The sequence below is a fragment of the Hylobates moloch genome, unplaced genomic scaffold (assembly GCF_009828535.3).
Source record: "Hylobates moloch isolate HMO894 unplaced genomic scaffold, HMol_V3 SCAFFOLD_14, whole genome shotgun sequence".
Classification (NCBI taxonomy): Eukaryota; Metazoa; Chordata; class Mammalia; order Primates; family Hylobatidae; genus Hylobates; species Hylobates moloch.
The window spans coordinates 12,577,962-12,597,036 of record NW_026652289.1 but is presented as its reverse complement, the minus strand read 5'-3'; the positions used below and the strand labels follow the sequence as shown (position 1 = coordinate 12,597,036).

Below are 19,075 nucleotides of genomic sequence, written 5' to 3'. Positions count from 1 at the left end.
TGTATGTGAATTTATGTATACATGCATAAAGCTTATTTTAAAAAGCAAGAGAAAGAGAAACACAAAAATCGGGACAGAAGCTACCTCTGGAAGAAAAAAATGCAAACATTTTGTTCCCCCACCGCTGCCACCCCCAAGACAGAGTCTCACTCTGTCACCCAGGGTGGAGTGCAGTGGCGTGATCTGAGCTCACTGCAACCTCCACCTCCCAGGTTCAAGCGATTCTCCTGCCTCAGCCCCCCAAGTAGCTGAGATTACAGGTGCCCGCCACCACGACCGGCTAATTTTTATATTTTTGGTAGAGACAGGGTTTCACATGTTGGCCAGGCTGGTCTCCAACACCCAACCTTCAGTGATCTGCCTGTCTCAGCCTCCCAAGATGCTGGCATTACAGGTGTGAGCCACTGCGGCTGGCCACTTTGTTTCTTAATCTGGTAGTGGATACAAAATGATCATTGCAATAGTATTCTTTAAATTATACGTGTTTTATATGCTTTTTTGTACCTGAGATAAAATTTGCAATAAAATAAATTTTTTTTTTTTTTTTGTGAGATGGAGTCTTGCTCTGTCGCCCAGGCTGGAGTGCAGTGGCACGATCTTGGCTTGTAACCTCCACCTCCTGGATTCAAGCAGTTATCTGCCCCCATCTGCCAAGTAGCTGGGATTACAGGCGCCCACCAACCACGCCTGGCTACTTTTTTGTATTTTTAGTAGAGACGGGGTTTCACCATCTTGGCAAGGGTGGTCTTGAACTCCTGACCTCGTGATCCACCCACCTTGGCCTCCCAAAGTGCTGGGATTACAGGCGTGAGCCACCATGCCCAGGAAGAAATTACTGTTAAAAAAGAACAAGCAGCTGGGTGTGATGGCTCACACCTGTAGTCCCAGCACTTTGGGAGGCCAAGGTGGGCAGATCATGAGGTAGGAGAACAAGAAAATCCTAACACGTTGAAACCCCATCTCTAATAAAAATACAAAAAATTAGCTGGGCGTGGTGGCACGCACCTGTAGTCCTAGCTACTTGGGTGGCTGAGGCAGGAGAATCACTTAAACCCAGGAGGTGGAGGTTGCAGTGAGCCGAGATCTCACCACTGCACTCCGGCCTGGGCAACAGAGCCCTCTCTAATCTGAAGGCCCTCTCTTATCACTTCTGCCAACCCAATTAAACGAGACAATATAACCTTAAGGTCAACACCACTTCGTGGTAAAAAGAGTAATAAATCCGCTATTATTTAATACAGTCTTCAAAATTTTCTGTTCCAGTCTCTAAATATGAAAGAATATATGGACCTGGCGCGGTGGCTCATGCCTGTAATCCCAGCATTTTGGGAGGCCAAGGCGGGTGGATCACCTGAGGTCAGGAGTTCAAGACCAGCCTGACAAAACCCCGTCTCTACTAAAAATACAAAATTAGCCGGGGTGGTGGCGCATGTCTGTAATCCCAGCTACTCAGAAGGCTGAGGCAGGAGAACTGCTTGAACCCGGGAGACAGAGGTTGCAGTGAGCCAAGATCGCGCCATTGCACTCCAGACTGGGCAACAAGAGCGAAACTCCGTCTCAAAAAAAAAATAAATAAATAAAAATAAAAATATATGGAATCTTAGAAATGCATTTAATTCAAATAGATTTAGCTACTGCTTTTAAATTATAAAATCTTTAAGTTATAACGTCAGGCGTGGTGGCTCACACCTGTAATCCCTGCACTTTGGGAGGCCGAGGCCAGCTGATCACGAGGTCAGGAGACTGAGACCATCCTGGCTAAAACGATGAAACCCCGTCTCTACTAAAAACACAAATTAACTGGGCGTGGTGGAGGGTGCCTGTAGTCCCAGCTTCTCAGGAGGCTGAGGTAGGAGAATGGTGTGAACCCAGGAGGCGGAGCTTGCAGTGAACCGAGGTCGCGCCACTGCACTCCAGCCTGGGCGACAGAGCGAGACTCCGTCTCAAAAAAAAAAAAAAAAAAAACTTTAAGTTTAAAAAGATTCCTTGTGAAATTAAATTATATCAAAGTACAATCACCTGTTTATATTATCTACCTGAAACTTACCCTACAATGACAAAAAGATTTTCATAAAGCAAAGATTAAATGGCTAAAACCCAGAAACAGCCAAAATGTCCATCAATAAGGAACCAAAAAATGTATATTACGGTACACCCAAACAACGGTATACCATGCAACATTCTGAAAATGAGGCATGTTGGCTGGGCAGGATGGCTCACACCTGTAATACCAGCACTTTGAGAGGCTGAGGCAGGTGGATGGCTTGAGCTCAGGAATTCAAGACCAGCTTGGGCAATATGAGAAACCTGTCTCTATAAAAATTACAAAAATTAGGCGTGGTGGTACTCGCCTATAGTCTCAGCTACTCAGGATGCTGAGGTGGGAGGATTGTCTGAGCCCAAGGCTGCAGTGAGCTGTGAGGGAACCACTGCACTCCAGCCTGGGAAACACAGTGAGACCCAGTCTCCAAAGTGAGGGGTGAGGTTGGGGGGAAATGAGGTAGGTTTCCACGTGCTTAAGAAGTGAATGTGTCCTTATATTATCATCAGTTGCCGAGTAATATTATAGCATAATACCCTCCTAGGGAATGGAATTGAGGATGTAAAGAGTGAACAAACAAGGAATCCTAACTTGACATACCTCTGCGCTGTCTGAATTTTACTTGATATTCTTCTGTCATGTTTAAATGTTTTAGACAACCTGAATGTTACTTTAATCATTTAAAAAGTAAAACGGGCTAGGTACGAGGCGGGAGGGATCACCTGAAGTCAGGAGTTCGAGTCTCTACTAAAAATACAAAAATTAGCTGGGCGTGGCGGCGGGCACCTATAATCCCAGCTACTCGGGAGGTTGATATAGGAGAATCGTTTAAACCTGGGAGGTGGAGGTTGCAGTGAGCCACAATCGCGCCATTGCACTCCAGCCTGGGCAACAAGAGCAAAACTCGGCCTCAAAAAATATATATATACATAAGTTAAAAATAAACTTTAGGCTGGGCACAGTGGCTCACTCCTCTAATCCCAGTGCTTTGGGAGGCCGAGGCAGGTGGATCACGAGGTCAGGAGATCGAGACCACCCTGGCTAACACAGTGAAACCCCATCTTTACTAAAAATACAAAATACTAGCCAGACGTGGTGGTGGGCGCCTGTAGTCCCAGCTACTCGGGAGGCTGAGGCAGGAGAATGGCGTGAACCTAGGACGCGGAGCTTGCAGTGAGCCGAGATCTCGCCACTGCACTCCAGCCTGGGCCACAGAGCGAGACTCCGTCTCAATAAATAAATAAATAAATAAATAAATTTTAAAACAATAATAATAAACTTTAAAAGGCCAGGCGCGGTGCCCACGCCTGTAATTCCAGTACTTTCAGAGACCGAGGCGAGCGGATCACTTGAGGTCAGGAGTTCAAGACCAGCCTGGCCAACATGGTGAAACTCTCTACTAAGAATATAAAAATTAGCCAGGCATGGTGGCAGACGCCTGTGATCCCAGCTACTCGGGAGGCTGAGGCTGTAAAATCCCTTTAACCCTAGAGGTGCAGGCTGCAGTGAGCAGAGATCGGGCCACGGTACTTGCAGCCTGGTCAACGAGGGAGACCCTGTCTCAAAAAAAACAGAAGAGGAAAATGAGGATAAAATACGATAAATTCTTTACCTTGGCCCCCAGAAGTGAATTCAGAATTCAGAAAAGACTAGCCAGTGTAAGGCTGCTGTAACCCTAGTTGACAGAGAGGAGGGATTGGGGTGGTGAGTGGGGAGGCTGTGTCTCTGGAAGAAGAAATATACGTCCCCACCTCACTCTAATTAAACCTGCTTTTCCAGCGCGATAAATATTCAAGATAACTTTTGGTTTGCATTTCAAGAACAAAATCTTGCACCACTATCCTCAGTTAAAAAAAAAAAAAAAGTTTAATGTTTGCTCTACGTTTGAAATGCATGCGGGTTTAAAAGACAAGAAACAAAATGATGAAAAAGTGTGACCGGCCTGAGAGTTCAGAGCCTCTGAAGTGTCAAGGGATCCACAGTGCAGGTAGGATGAAGACTCTGGGAGGGGAGATGGGATCCTCCGAAAAGAGAAAATCGGGTCTTACAGCGCGACGAGGCCGATGCCACTTCCCTCCCACCCCTTCTTGTCCGAGGCCTCCGCCCCCTGCCCCTCCGCACCCCCCGACCCAGGCACGCGCAGCGGAGAGCAGCCCAGCCCAGCCCGTCTCACTGCTTTGGTTTGGAAAGGTCATGTATTTACCTTAGAATTTCAACACCTTCCAACTTACTGTTTTAAATACCTTTAACCAGCCTATTGGCTAAAAACCGAAACGGTCCTACCCGCGACTACGACTGCTCCAGTGACAATGCTCTGCTGCTACTTATTTAACGGAGCCCAAGGTTTATAATTCTCGAAAGAATGTTGTTCCCCTTCCCTTTCTCCCCCCCCGCTTCTGTACTTGACTCTCGTAAGAATGAAATCAGAAAAGTGCAGAAAACATGGGCAGCTTCCTAGCAATGGTTCGGGGCAAACGGGAGGGGCGAAGAAGGGCTGCAGCCGCCCCGGGGCCCTCGTTCCGGCCTCGGGAGGGCGTCGCGGCCGCAGCAGGGCGTCCCGAAAACCGTCGTCTCCGTGCCCGCCGCCCGAGAAGGTGAAAGGCACGAGATGGAGCCTCTCCAGACCTCCCCAGGAACGCAACCTGACGGCCTGACAGCGCGGCAGGCCAGCCTCCCCGGGCTGCTTGCGGGTCGCGGCGGCGCCACGGTCACGGTCGGCCCGAAGGGACGCGGGCAGGGGCAAGAAGGGGCGGCGGGGGCTCCGCGGGCCCGAGTCTGCAGGCCGGCACCGAGCGCAGGGAAAACCCGGCTGGGCGGCGCCACTGCCCCCAGAAGGCCGGGCCGGAGAGGGCCCGACGAGGGTGCCTCCTTACCCGCGGGCGGCGGGCGCGAGCCCTCTAGGGTTGCCTGGCGCCGAAGACCCGCAGACAGGACTTACCCAGCTTCCTCAAACGCCCACGCCGACTTCAGGCGCGCGCGCAGGAAGGAGACTGCTGCGCCACAGCCCTGCCGGCGTCCTCCGGCTCCACCTCAGCCCCGGGAGCCGGGAGCTGGAGGCCGGCGCGAGGCTAGAGCGCCGGTGAGGCGGGGCGAGGCGCCGTGTGCACCGCAGCGACCAATCGGAGCGCAGCAAGTGGCCGGCCGGGGGCGGAGCGGGACGCGAGGGGGCGGGAAGAGGGCGTTGGCTGGGGGCAGCCGGACGCCGGGCGCTCCTCGCGACCAATCGGCGTGCAGCAAGTGGCTGGCCGGGGGCAGGGCGAGCTCCGAGGGGCGGGGTGGGGACCGCTGCTCTGCGGACCTCCTGGAGCGGGGGTCTAGACCCAGCTATATACGGTTCGGGACAGAGCCGGGCGGGCCACTCCTGTCCCCTGCCGGTGGGCGGCCGCCGCCAGGCTCCCACTGCTGCGTTTCTGCACGCGGACTTGAAGTGCAGTACCGTGAGATCACGTGTGGACGGAGCTCGAGATCCGGGGGACCAGGGTCTCCCTTCGCCTATGGCCGATCGGCCTTGTCTGTCTGCGAGCTGCCCAGAGTAGGGAAGGTTCTCCGAGAGGGTTCTCGGGAACGGAAGGTCTTTAGAGATGCCTTTTTCTAATCCCCTCAATTCAGAAATGGAGCCCCAGAAAGTTGAAGTTAGTAAACCAGGGCTACCCAGCGAGTGCTGGTTACCCGAGGTTATCCTCACAATATAACTAGTCTTCTGACTTCGCTCGGCGCTCTCCCGTCTATTCACAAAGATTTTTGTCTTTTTTTTTTTTTCTTCATCTTTCTTATAGTCAGATATCTTTCAGCCTCTTGGATTTTCAACATAACTTTAACAGCCTTTGGAAGCCCTGTCTAAATTTCCTACAGAAATGCCTGTAACCATTTAGTTGTTTGGGGAAAAGTCGAGCTTTATTTTTTGGGTGGTTTGTTTGTTTGTTTTGAGACAGGGTCTTGCTCTGTTGTCCAGGCTGGAGTGCAGTGGTGTGATCTTGGCTCACTGCGGCCTCTTACCTCCCACGCTCAATGGATCCTCCCACCTCAGCCTTCCGAGTAGCTGGGATTACAGGTGCGCACCACCATGCTTTGCTAATTTTTGTATTTTTAGTAGAGACAGGATTTCACCAGGCTGATCTTGAACTCCTGACCTCAGGTGATCCACCCGCCTCTGCCTCCCAAAATGCTGGGATTACAAGCATGGGCCACTGTGCCCAGCCAAGTAGAGTTATTATCAATGGAAATCTAAAAAGCATTTTACTTGAGGTATAATGAAGTAAAAGGTTTTGTATCATGGAACTATCACCAAAAATGCCATCCTGGATAATGTTCTCCTATAGCTCTTATGCATGGGCTAGGATCTAGGTGTTCCATAAATATGTGCTGAATAAGTTGCTTTTGAAATATGTCACAATGCTGGCATTCCACCAGAAGAGAGGATTCATAAGGGAACACTCTCCTCTCTTTAAGAATCTTTTGAAAGGGGCGGGGGTTGCAGGTACCATTTTTGTTTTCATTCTGCTAGTAAAATAGTCACTTGACTACACCAAATTGCAAAGAAGGCTGGAAAATGGGGTTTCAGTACTAAGGAAGGAAAACTAGATATTAGGGGACAATTAGAAGTTTCCAAATCTCATCACTTTTTTTGGGCGGGGGGAGGCGTCCCAAAGGGCAGACTGGTTTATTAGGCAGCAGCCGGGAAAATTAGCGGTTGGACTTGCCCCCACGCTCCAGCTCATCCTTCTTCTTGATGGCATAGGAGCTGGAGGAGCTCTTGGTGGCATTGATGAGCTCATCTGTCAGGCACTCAGGAATGGTCTTGATGTTCCAGAAGGCAGCCTTACGAGTGCCTGTGCACAGCAGCCAGATGGCCTGATTCACACAGTGCAGTGGGGACATGTCCACAGCCTGTTGTCTCACAGTCCCTGCTGGCCCAATGCATGTGGAGTCCTCCCAGGGACCACTGTTGATGATGGCGTTCACCAGGACCTGGAGAAGGTTCTCGCCTGTGAGCAGGAGGATGAAGTCGAAGGCATGCTTGATGATGCACATGATCGTGAGCTTGTTGCTGTTGTTGCAGCCATGCATCATCATGGAGTTAGTGAGGGGCTTCACAATGGGGCACTGAGCTTTGAGGAAGCATTTGGCGGCATACCGCCCAGCACTGTGAGGCAGGTACTTGGCATACTTCTCCTTCACTGCAATGTAATCCTGCAGGGAAATGCCATTGATCTGCACATCATCAGTGCTCCACTTCCCAGAGAGCTTGATGTCAAGGGGTCTCTGCCACCGCTGGTGCTGCTGTCTCCCACTCAATCATCCTGAGGGCACAGCCCCAGTGTCTCTGTCGATCAGCATGGACCACGTGCCGCCCTGGCACAGGCTATCGCTTTTTAAAGTACTAATATTTTAAGGTTTCCCAGGATTTTGTTAAGCTTTGTTACAGAATAATATCTGTAGAAAAATGATTACCTCTATATATGAAGGAAGACATTACTGTTCACCTACCATTGGGATGCACATGCTTTAAGTTGCTTTTTTAGTAGTGGAGATTTATGTTAATGCAGCTTGTCTGAAGTCCTTTTCTACTGCTATAACAGAGTAACACAGAACAGGCAATTTATAAACAATAGTGTTTTATTTGGTCCACAGTTCTGGAAGTCGGGAACTCCAAGAGCATGGTGCTGGCATCTTGTAAGGACTTCCATGCTGTGTCATCCCATGGTAGAAAACAAGACAGACAGGGGCCAACGAGCATACAAGACAGAAAGAGAAAATCAGGCTGAAGCTGTCCTTTTACCAAGAGCCCAATCCCAAGATAACTAACCCACTCCCACAATAACAGCATTAATCCATTCATGAGGGTGGAACCCTCATGACCCAATCACCTCTTCAAGGTTCTACCTCTCAACAGGATTACAACAGTAATTAAGTTTCAAACACATGAACTTTTTGGGGACACATTCAAACCATAGCACAATTTGCTTCTCTCAGTCTATAAACCTCTATTCCACAAAAAGTCAAACATGTATTTAGTTATGCTTTCAAATATATGGGCATTTAGCCGAGCACAGTGCCTCACACCTGTAATCCCTGCACTTTGGGAACCAGAGGCGGTTGGATCACCTGAGGTCAGGAGTTCCAGATCAGCCTGGTCAACATGGTAAAATCCCATCTCAACTAAAAAGAAAAAACAATTAGCTGGGCGTGGTGATACATGCCTGTAATCCCAACTACTCAGGAGGCTGAGGCAGGAGAATCACTTGAATCCGAGAGGTAGAGGTTGCAGTGAGCCAAGATGACGCCACTGCACTCCAGCCTGGGCAACAGAACAAGACTCCGACTCAAAAAAAAAAAGCATTTGAAAGATACTGGGATTAAGTTGCTGATGTCAACATTTCACTCTCAATTCCAAATGTACTGATTTAAGTATTTAGTAGAATTGTAAATCAGCCTTTTAAAAAAAACCACATGTGGCCAGGTGCAGTGGCTCAAGCCTGTAATCCTAGCACTTTGGGAGGCTGAGGCGGATCACAAAGTCAGGTGTTCAAGACCAGCCTTGCCAACATGGTGAAACCCTGTCTCTACTAAAAATACAAAAATTAGCCGGGCGTGGTGGCGCTCACCTGTAATCCCAGCTACTCAAGAGGCTGAGGCAGGAGAATCGCTTGAACCTGGGAGTCAGAGGTTGCAGTGAGCCAAGATTGCACCACTGCACTCCAGCCTGGGCGACACAGTGAGACTCCGTCTCAAAAAAAAAAAAAAAAAAAACCACACACATTTTCTGATTCAGTTGGTATTCTACCATGTAGCTACTGAAGCATATGTTTTGTTAAATTCTTGTTACCTAAGCACTTCAGAGAGGCTCTCTTAGATTCTGGAGACATTGTGACTTCAGGACCATTTTCAGGTTTGGGCCAGGACAGGTTCTGAAAGATCTACTTCACCCAAAACTAGACAGAAAATGCAGTCCAGTTGGTACAAGCCTATTAACAGAAAGGAACAATCCAGGCTGTCCTTCATGCTACACCCCATGGGTTCTAGTTTATTCTCTCTCAGGGCTGCTTCATGAACTTACTCTGATAGAGTGGTATTCACTTCCATCTTTTGAGTGTACAAGCCAGATGTGTACCACAGGAACTATCTGAAAGCCTAAAACATGATGCATAAACAGGTACTTCCCAAAATATTCTCTCTCTTTCTTCATATGCTTATGTGGTTGTATAACAAAAAGACTTCATCTGAATAAGTCTTAGGCAGCTATTAAAACTGTTGTATTTTGATAAAGGTGTCTTGAGACTAAAGTCATACTTCCTGTGGGTCTGAAATGGACTCTCTCCTGAAAGGATGGCTATTCAGTGTCAGTCATTTAGGAGAAAAGACGGATTTTTAGATGGGAAACAAAAAACTAAGGCCTGGAAGATAATTTGACTCCAGCAGAAGAGGAAACACTTCTTTCCACATCCAGACCCTGAAGACAGTGGATACATTTGTCAGTTGGTCTCTTTCAGTTATAAGTAACAGAAAAGAACATATCAAACTGGCTTAAATAATGAGGAGGATTCTGCGGCTCATGGAACTGGAGGATCAGAGTTATCGTGGGTGTTATAGTCTGAATGATTATGTCTCCTCAAAACTCTTATGCTGGGGTACTATATTAGTCCATTTTCACACTGCTGTAAAAACATTACCTGAGCTGGGCGCGGTGGCTCACACCTGTAATCCCAACACTTTGGGAGGACGAGGAAGGCGGATCACGACGTCAGGAGTTCAAGACCAGCCTGGCCAACATGGTGAAATTCTGTCTCTACTAAAAATACAAAAATTAGCCAGGTGTGGTGGCGGGTGGTTGTAATCCCAGCTACTCAGGAAGCTGAGGCAGGAGAATCCCTTGAACCCGGGGTACAGAGGTTGCAGTGAGCCAAGATCGCACCACTGCACTCCAGCCTGGAAGATTTGTTTTTCATTTTTTTTGAGACAGGGTCTTACTCTTGCGTAGGCTGGAGTGCAGAGGTGTGATCATGGCTCACTGCAGCCTTGACCTCCTGGGCTCAAGCGATCCTCCCACCTCAGGCTCCCAAGTAGCTGGGACTACAGGAATGTGCTACCACACCTGGCTTTCTTTTTTTTTTTTTTGGTAGAGACAGAGTTTCACCATGTTTCCGTGGCTGGTCTCAAACTCCTGGGCTCAAGCAATCCTCCTGCCTTGGTCTCTCAAAATGTTGAGATTACAGGCATGAACCACCGTGCCTGGCCAATCAAAAAGATTTTTTTAAAAAATGCATTTAGGGCTGGGCGCGGTGGCTCATGCCTGTAATCCCAGCACTTTGGGAGGCTGAGGCGGGTTGGATCACCTCAGGTCAGGAGTTTGAGACGAGCCTGACCAACATGGAGAAACCCTGTCTCTACTAAAAATACAAAATTAGCCGGGCGTGGTGGCGCATGCCTGTAATCCCAGCTACTTGGGAGGCTGGGGCAGGAGAATCTCTTGAACCCAGGAGGCAAAGGTTGCGGTGAGCCGAGATTGCACCATTGCACTCCAGCCTGGGCAACAAAAGCAAAACTCCATCGCAAAAAAAACAAAAATTAGGTGCCTAGCCCAAAATATTATTACCATTATAACAAAGGGCCATTGAATAATCATTATAATAACTTTATTAACATAGACAACATTTACAAACACAAAGTGCACTGTGCTGAAATTAAAAATTTACTGACATTTTTTGGTAACCTTACCTTCTCATTGACCAATATGGAAAATGGTTTTGTTCATCTATGTTGCTGTAATGCAGTTAAGCCTCTTACATCTAATTCCCATTTTTTTTTTTTTTTTTTTTTTGGAGACGGAGTCTTGCTCTGTCACCCAGGCTGGGGTGCAGTGGCGCAATCTCAGCTCACTGCAAGCTCCACCTCCCAGGTTCACGCCATTCTGCTGCCTCAGCCTCCCCAGCAGCTAGGACTACAGGTGCACACCGCCATACCCAGCTAATTTTTTTGTATTTTTAGTAGAGACGGGGTTCCACCATATTAGCCAGGATGGTCTCGATCTCCTGACCTCGTGATCCACCCGCCTCGGCCTCCCAAAGTGCTGGGATTACAGTGTGAGCCACAGTGCCAGGTCTCTAATTCCCACTTTTAACAAGAGTCACAAAATTACTGCCTTCTAAAATGTTTTTGGAACTATAGCTCTTATTAAGCAACATTCCATACTGTTCACAATTTTATTTACAGTGATACTATCATTGTAGAAGCCAAATGACAACTTATTCAATAAATTATAATCACATATTATGCCAATTAATGCTGCAGCATCTAAGCTAAAGGCCCAAAATTTCTTTTTGAAGGTGTAGTTTTGTTTGTTTTAACTATCACACATTTTACAAAATAATACGTTCTTCCAAAATGCAGGTAGAGTCCCTCACTTCTGAACCACTTCTGTAACACAGCACTCTGGATTAAAGAAGGAAACACTGGCCGGGCGCGGTGGCTCACGCTTGTAATCCCAGCACTTTGGGAGGCCGAGGCGGGCGGATCACAAGGTCAGGAGATCGAGACCACGGTGAAACCCCGTCTCTACTAAAAATACAAAAAATTAGCCGGGCGTGGTGGCGGGCGCCTGTAGTCCCAGCTACTCGGAGAGGCTGAGGCAGGAGAATGGCGTGAACCCGGGAGGCGGAGCTTGCAGTGAGCCAAGATTGCGCCACTGCACTCCAGCCTGGGTGACAGAGCGAGACTCCGTCTCCCAAAAAAAAAAAAAAAAAGAAGGAAACACTGCACTCCAGCCTGGGGCAACAAGAGCAAAACTCCATTTCAAAAAAAAAAAAAAAAAAGTGGACACTGGACCGGGCATGGTGGCTCACGCCTGTAATCCCAGCACTTTGGGAGGCTAAGGCAGGTGGATCACCTGAGGTCAGGAGTTCGAGACCAGCCTGGCCAAAATGAAGAAACCCCATCTCTACTAAAAAAAATATAAAAATTAGCTGGGCATGGTGGTGGGCACCTCTAATCCCAGCTACTTGGGAGGCTGAGGTAGGAGAATCACTTGAACCCAGGAGGCGGAGGTTGCAGTGAGCCAAGATTGCACCATTGCACTCCAGCCTGGGCAACAAGAGTGAAATTCCATCTCAAAAAAAAAAAAAAGTAGACACTGGAGTTTATTTCTAGAATTGCTAAATCAACTAGCTTCACTGATTTCTGCAGCCAATAGACCATCAAGTTAGACAGGAAAAAGTAGAATCTGGATGTTTGGTGTGTTTTTCATTCAGTACCCACAGAGAAGGCCCTCATAAAAAGAAAAGTACAGTAATTCCAGTAGGCTAATTTCCTGATCTTAATATTTCCACCCATATGGAGAGTGTCCCAAAAGTCTTGGAACAGTTTTGAGCCTTAATAAGTTCAGAAGTATAAATCCAGCAAGCTCGTTTTAAAAAAAAGTCATCTGGAGGTTTAATTGGTTAAATTTCATTACACTTCAGTTTTGTGACTTTTGATAACATATTTTTTAGTTTCCCTGTTGTTGTTTAAGTATCTATATTTGAAAATGGCAACAGTCACTGCTTTTAAGTTAGTTATTACAGCTCAAAACTGCACTAAAACTTTTGGAATTCATGTATGATTCCAAAGTCAGAGAACTGATCCTAGCTCATTTCACTGGATGACCAATATTTTAACACTGGAATGAACTAAATTATTTTCTTTAGAAGTTTCAGTTATTTCTGGCCGGGCGCGGTGGCTCATGCCTGTAATCCCAGCACTTTGGGAGGCCGAGGGGGGGGCGGATCATGAGGTCAAGAGCTCGAGACCATCCTGGCCAACATGGTGAAACCCCGTCTCTATTAAAAATTTAAAAATTAGGCCAGATGTGGTGGCTCAAGCCTGTAATCGCAGCATTTTGGGAGGCCGAGGCAGGTGGATCATGAGGTCAGGGGTTTGAGACCATCCTGGCCAACATGGTGAAACCCCATCTCTATTAAAAATATAAAAATTAGGCTGGGCATGGTGTCTCAAGCCTGTAATCCCAGCACTTTGGGAGGCCGAGGCAGGTGGATCATGAGGTCAGGGGTTTGAGACCATCCTGGCCAACATGGTGAAACCCCATCTCTACAAAAAATACAAAAATAGGCCAGGCGCGGTGGCTCACACCTGTAATCCCAGCACTTTGGGAGGCTGAGGCGGGCGGATCACGAGGTCAGGAGATCAAGACCATCCTGCTAACACAGTGAAATCCCGTCTCTACTAAAAATACAAAAAATTAGCCAGGCATGGTGGCTGGCGCCTATAGTCCCAGCTACTTGGGAGGCTGAGGCAGGAGAATGGCATGAACCCAGGAGGCGGAGCTTGCAGTGAGCCGAGATCGCGCCACTGCACTCCAGCCTGGGCGACAGAGTGAGACTCTGTCTCAAAAAAAAAAAGAAAAAGGAAAAAGAAATACAAAAATAGCCGGGTGTGGTGGTGTGTCCCTGTAATCCCAGCTATTCGGGAGTCCGAGGCAGGAGAATCACTTGAACCTGGGAAGCAGAGGTTGCAGTGAGCCTAGATTGAGCCATTGCACTCCAGCCTGGGCGACAGAGCGAGACGCCGTCTCAAAAAAAAAAAAAAAGGAGTTTCAGTTATTTTCTTTTCTTACTATATCCTCAGAACCAACCTGATAGGTTTCTGACTTACACATCATTGGCTATGTGATTAGTTTTGTGATAAGTACAATGGCACAGTTCTTAAATTCTTGTATTATAGCAATAAATCTCATTTTCCATGTTAAGTGTCAGTGGAACTAAGAATGATTTATGATAGTAAACATCAAAATGATCGTATTTTCATAAATTTCCACAGATTCATCCAGTTTAAAAAACCTTTCTTGATTTCAGGTGTTTTCTCTCCTTCTCCTTGATCAAGGTTATTTGGGTTTCTATCTGTGATTTCTTTTGTTTTTATAAGGGTCTCGTATATTTTCTGGGCTCTGACAATTTCTTTCTGAGCATCAAAATGGACTTTTTGCCTGGTCAGGATGGGAACAATTAAATTAAAATCATTAATTCTCTTGTTTAATTTTCTGATGTTTTCTTGAAACTGCTCACAAACATGGTTCCACTGTTTCTGTTCAGTTGGTGTCATTGGATTCCCAAGTTTTTTCCTAGACACTAAAATTGCCTCTCTGAGCTGCTCAATAGTATCACTTATTTCCTTTTGCATAAGGATCCATTCTGGTTGGTATCCATTATCGATCAGTATTCGGTTCAGGTTATGAGTCATGGGATCAATGTAGGAACAGTCAGAAAACTTTTTCAGAGGTTTTCCTTTCCCACTGAGATTGTCAAAGTCTCCTTTTGCCATGGATTCTTGAATGAGGTCCTCCACTAAACGTTCTATAGCTTGAGTTATCTTTTGCTGTTTGCTCTGTCTTATATTTTTAACAATTACACTATCAGGAAAATACTGGCTTTGTAGTTTCTGCTTTTGATATTCCATCACTTGTTCAGTAGCACGGTCTGCCCTAAATTGCCTATATTGCTTCTCTCGTTGAGTTGGAGTCCCAAAACCAATACCTTCAAAACTTAAATAATGCCGGTGCTGGGGTGTTTTATATTTGAATTTTTCTACATCTTCTTCTTCTTCTTCACCTTTACTCTGACTGGCATTTGTTTGTTCTATCACATGGGAGAGCACCTTTCTATAAGCTTTTTCAATCCTTATAAATGTTGCAGAATCAGCAGTATTAGAGCCACCGTCAGGATGATATTGCTTGGCAAGCTTACGAAAAGATTCCCTGACTTCATCTGCAGAGCATCCTTCCTCCACGTTCAGCAGCCTATAATATTCTCTGATCTTCTTTTTGGATTTATGGGTTGACATCATTCTATTTCTAATGATACCAAAATATGGAAGCATTTTCACTCGATTAGGAATCACTGTAGCCTTTATCAGGTGAGATCTTAAGATCTGAGCCATCATCACGTACATTGTATTCATTATTGTACCCAGAGTTCTTCCTAGCAATGACCTATAAAACGACAACAAATATAGGTTGAACAAAGTTGTATTATCAGTTAATTTCTTATTTTCAGCAATAAGGTAAAAGATACAGCATGAATTTACAAGTACAACAAGGGGCAGTTCTTTTGAATGCTGCTGTCAACATTTTTTTCCTTTTTTTTTTTTTTTTTTGAGACAGAGTCTCGCTCTGTCGCCCAGGCTGGAGTGCAGTGGTGCCTCCGCCTCCAGAGCCATGCCCAGCTAATTTTTTTGTATTTTTAGTAGAGAAGGGGTTTCACCATATTGGCCAGGCTGGTCTGGATATCCTGACATGGTTATCTGCCCGCCTCGGCCTCCCAAAGTGCTGGGATTACAGGCATGAGCCACCACGCCCAGCCCCCTTTTTTTTTTGAGACAGTCTTGCTCTGTTGCCCATGCTGGAGTGCAGTGGCACAATCATGGCTCACTGCAGCATCAACCTCCTGGGCTGAAGTGATCCTCCCACCTCTGCCTCCCATGTTGCTGGGACTACAGGCGTGCACCACCACACCTGGCTAATTTCTGTATTTTTGTAGGGATGGGATTTCGTCATGTTGCCCACCCTGGTCTCCAACTCCTGAGCTCAAATGATCTGCCAGTTTCTGCCTCCCAAAGTGCTGGGATTATAGGGGTGAGCCACTGTGCCCAGCCACATTCTTTTTTCTTTTCTTTTCTTTTTTTTCTTTTTTTTTTTTGAGACAGAGCCTCACCCAGGCTGGAGTGCAATGGCATGATCTCGGCTCACTGCAACCTCTGCCTCCCGGGTTCATGTGATTCTCCTGCCTCAGCCTCCCAAGTAGCTGGGATTACAGGTGCACGACACCACCCCTGGCTAATTTTTGTATTTTTAGTGGAGACGGGGTTTCACCATGATGGCCAGGCTGGCCTCGAATTCCTAACCTAAGGTGATCTGCCTGCCTCAGGCTCCCAAAACGCTGGCAGCACAGGCGTGAGCCACCGCACCCGGCCTGGCTGCATTCTTTTTTTTGTTTGTTTGTTTGTTTTTTGAGATGGACTCTCACTCTGTTGCCCAGGCTAGAGTGCAGTGGTGTGATCTCAGCTCACTACAACCTCCACCTCCTGGATTCAAGCGATTCTCCTGCCTCAGCCTCCTGAATAGCTGGGATTACAGGCACATGCCACCATGCCCGGCTAATTTTTGTATTTGTAGTAGAGATGGGGTTTCACCATGTTGGTTAGGCTGGTCTTGAACTCCTGACCTCGTGATCCTCCCACCTCGGCCTCCCAAAGTGCTGGGATTACAGGGGTGAGCCACCGCTTCAGGCACCAGCTGCATTTTTTTTTTTTTTTTTTTTTTGAGATGGAGTCTCGCTTTGTCGCCCAGGCTGGAGTGCAGTGGCGCAATCTCGGCTCACTGCAAGCTCCGCCTCCCGGATTCACGCCATTCTCCTGCCTCAGCCTCCCAAGTAGCTGGGACTACAGGCGCCCGCCACCATACCCGGCTAATTTTTTGTATTTTCAGTAGAGACGGCGTTTCATGGTCTCGATCTCCTGACCCCATGATCTGCCCACCTCGACCTCTCAAAGTGCTGGGATTACAGGCGTGAGCCACCGCGCCCGGCTCCACCAGCTGCATTTTTATAGCTATATTTCACTGATGTGGGCAGAAAAATGGAAGCTGATGAAGTTTAGTGTTAACATATTGTAGGGCCAGGCACGGTAGCACACGCCTGTAATCCCAGTACTTTAGGAGGCCGAGGTGGGTGGATCACCTGAGGTCAGGAGTTCGAGATCAGCCTGGCTAACATTGCAAAACCCTGTCTCTACTAAAAATACAAAAATTAACTGAGTGCTTGCAGTCCCAGCTACTCGGGAGGCTGAGGCAAAAGAATCGCTTGAACTCGGGAGGTGGAGGTTGCAGTAAGCCGAGATCGTGCCAGTGCACTCCAGCCTGAGCAACAGAGCGAGACTCTGTCTCAAAAAAATATAGATAGATAGAATTTGGATTCTACCCCTCACTAACTAACCGTATATTTTACAAGTGGAAAGTTCTTAGAGATTATCTAATCCAATCTTCTCAATTAATGAGAAAACGTAGGTCCGGAAGGTTAAGCAATTTAACCAAGTCCCATAACAAGGTGTAAGCAAAATGGTTAGGGGTGGGCACAGTAAAAAAGGAGGCTTGCTTAACTGTCTATACCTCTGGCCAATTATAAACTGCACGAGAGGCCGGGCGCGGTGGCTCATGCCTGTAGTCCCAGCATTTTGGGAGGTCGAGATGGGCGGAACACGAGGTGAGGAGATCGAGACCAACCTGGCTAACACGGTGAAACCCCATCTCTACTAAAAATACAAAAAATTAGCCGGGCGTGGTGGCGGGCGCCTGTAGTCCCAGCTACTCGGAGAGGCTGAGGCAGGAGAATGGCGTGAACCCGGGAGGCGGAGCTTGCAGTGAGCCGAGATTGCGCCACTGCACTCCAGCCTGGGCGACAGAGCAAGACTCCATCTCAAAATAAACAAACAAACAAACAAACAAACTGCACGAGAGTCTGCATCATCTCAAGGAGTCTTCTCATAAGACGACTTATGGACAAGGTACGTACCTGGTCTGATACTGGATTGAATAGAATCAAGTATCCAAAAGACTTTATGCTCCACAGCTCGGTAGGAAGGAGCTTTCTGCCAGAGACCAGAAAAACCACGATGAACTGTGAGGCCTCCCAACACGTTTGCTGCTATTGCAGTAACACGGTCTCGAAGAGGAGGAAGAAGACTTGCACACTGACAATGGCCAAAAAATACGGGAAGTGGCTTAATTGGAATTGGGATATATAAACGCTAAAACTGAGCTCCTGAGACCCCCTATTTTCTAGGCAATCGGGGCCAATGGTCTGGAAGCCGGCTGCGAAGGTGGTTATCATGGCAAGGGAGGTTGGTCCTGCCCCGCCCGCTCCTCACCTGCGCAGACCTGGGGTAGGGGTTCCGCTGCTCCCGCCCCCATGCCGCACCTCTGCGCATGCGTGCGCGGTCCGTCGGTCACCCCCCGGCTGTCTGTGCCGCGGCCTCCAGCTGGTGCCTCCGCCAGGCTAGACCATCTGCCACTTTACACTGAGGGGCTCAGGGGGTACGGAAGGCAGAATCGTACCTGATTGGGACAGGTGACCTTACCAGGGAAACGGACAATCTTTCGTCAAACGAACTTTACCCCGGAGGACCCAGGCAGGGCACCTCGGGAGGCTTCGTCCCGGCAGGGGACCACCAGCTCCGCCTCCGTCCCCGCCCCGAGCGGAGGTGGTCCGGCCGATTGGGATTGTGGGAGATGTAGTTCGCTAGAAGGGGCGATGTGCGCCTGCGCCTCTCGGGAGGGACTTAGCGGGCGTCGAAAATGATGCAAAGACCGAGTTGGCGGCGTGGGGAGCTGTGGCTCGGCGGGCAAGGGTAACTTTTTGGAGGCGAGGGAAGGCAAGGCTGTTTCCCCAGAACGGGACCTGAGCAGGTTTCTTCGGGGTCACAGAAGGAGCCACTTGCGCAGATACATGAGGCTTAAAACCTGCCCTTTTATTAATTCAAGTACTGTTGAGGGGCTGGCGACAGGCCAGAGGACAAAATCAAAATAGGGATCTTCTGGCTTCGAGTTCAACCACTGACATGGAGACTGAGCATTTTCCCTCTCTGTACAGGAAGCAAGTTTTTTAAAAAGGAAAAAGAAAAAGGATAAAAAGAAAGAAAAAGGCAGAGGCTTGGGAGTTTTCAGATCCGGGTTGAAAATCCTGTTTCTTCTGCTTGCACCTTAGGCAAGATACCTGCAAAATGAGAGTTGCAATAAATAGTAAACTATAGTAAATAGTATGCCATTGTGCTAAGTGCTTTCTGTATATTTACTTTTTTTTTTTTTTTTTGAGACAGAGTCTCGCTCTCTCACCCAGGCTGGGGTGTGGTGGCGCGATCTCTGCTCACTGCGACCTCCACCTCCCGGGTTTAAGCGATTCTCCTGCCTCAGCCTCCCGAGTAGCTGGAATTACAGGCGTGCACCACCATGTCCGGCTAATTTTTTTGTATTTTTAGCGGAGACCAGGTTTGGCCATG

The 19,075-nt window shown here is 47.8% G+C and overlaps 2 protein-coding genes and 1 pseudogene across 4 annotated transcripts in view; all 3 read right to left on the bottom strand.

Moving 5' to 3' along the window:
* Window positions 1–5,116, bottom strand: part of TMEM50B (transmembrane protein 50B) — a 45,828-nt gene extending 40,712 nt beyond the window's left edge. The window contains exon 1 of one of the 2 annotated variants that reach the window (XM_032176303.2): window positions 4,980–5,116. The gene's annotated coding sequence lies outside the window, so the exon portion shown is untranslated. Of the gene's footprint in view, window positions 1–4,914 lie in introns of both variants that reach the window. The other variant, XM_058427371.1, reaches the window with a different exon arrangement.
* Window positions 5,117–6,724: 1,608 nt separating this feature from the next.
* Window positions 6,725–7,340, bottom strand: LOC116482320 (small ribosomal subunit protein uS7-like; annotated as a pseudogene).
* A 6,084-nt stretch (window positions 7,341–13,424) lies between these two features.
* Window positions 13,425–18,249, bottom strand: DNAJC28 (DnaJ heat shock protein family (Hsp40) member C28). Of its 2 annotated transcripts, none has more exons than XM_032175681.2 (2): window positions 18,135–18,249; window positions 13,425–15,017 (listed from the first exon to the last, which is right to left on the bottom strand). In XM_032175681.2, the coding sequence occupies exon 2, from the start codon at window positions 14,984–14,986 to the stop codon at window positions 13,817–13,819; it is 1,170 nt and encodes a 389-aa protein (XP_032031572.1). In that variant the 5' UTR covers window positions 14,987–15,017; window positions 18,135–18,249; the 3' UTR covers window positions 13,425–13,816. The 2 variants fall into 2 exon arrangements, with proteins under 2 accessions (XP_032031572.1, XP_058283540.1); XM_058427557.1 differs by lacking the exon at window positions 18,135–18,249 and adding an exon at window positions 17,593–17,931.
* Between the last annotated feature and the right edge of the window lie 826 nt (window positions 18,250–19,075).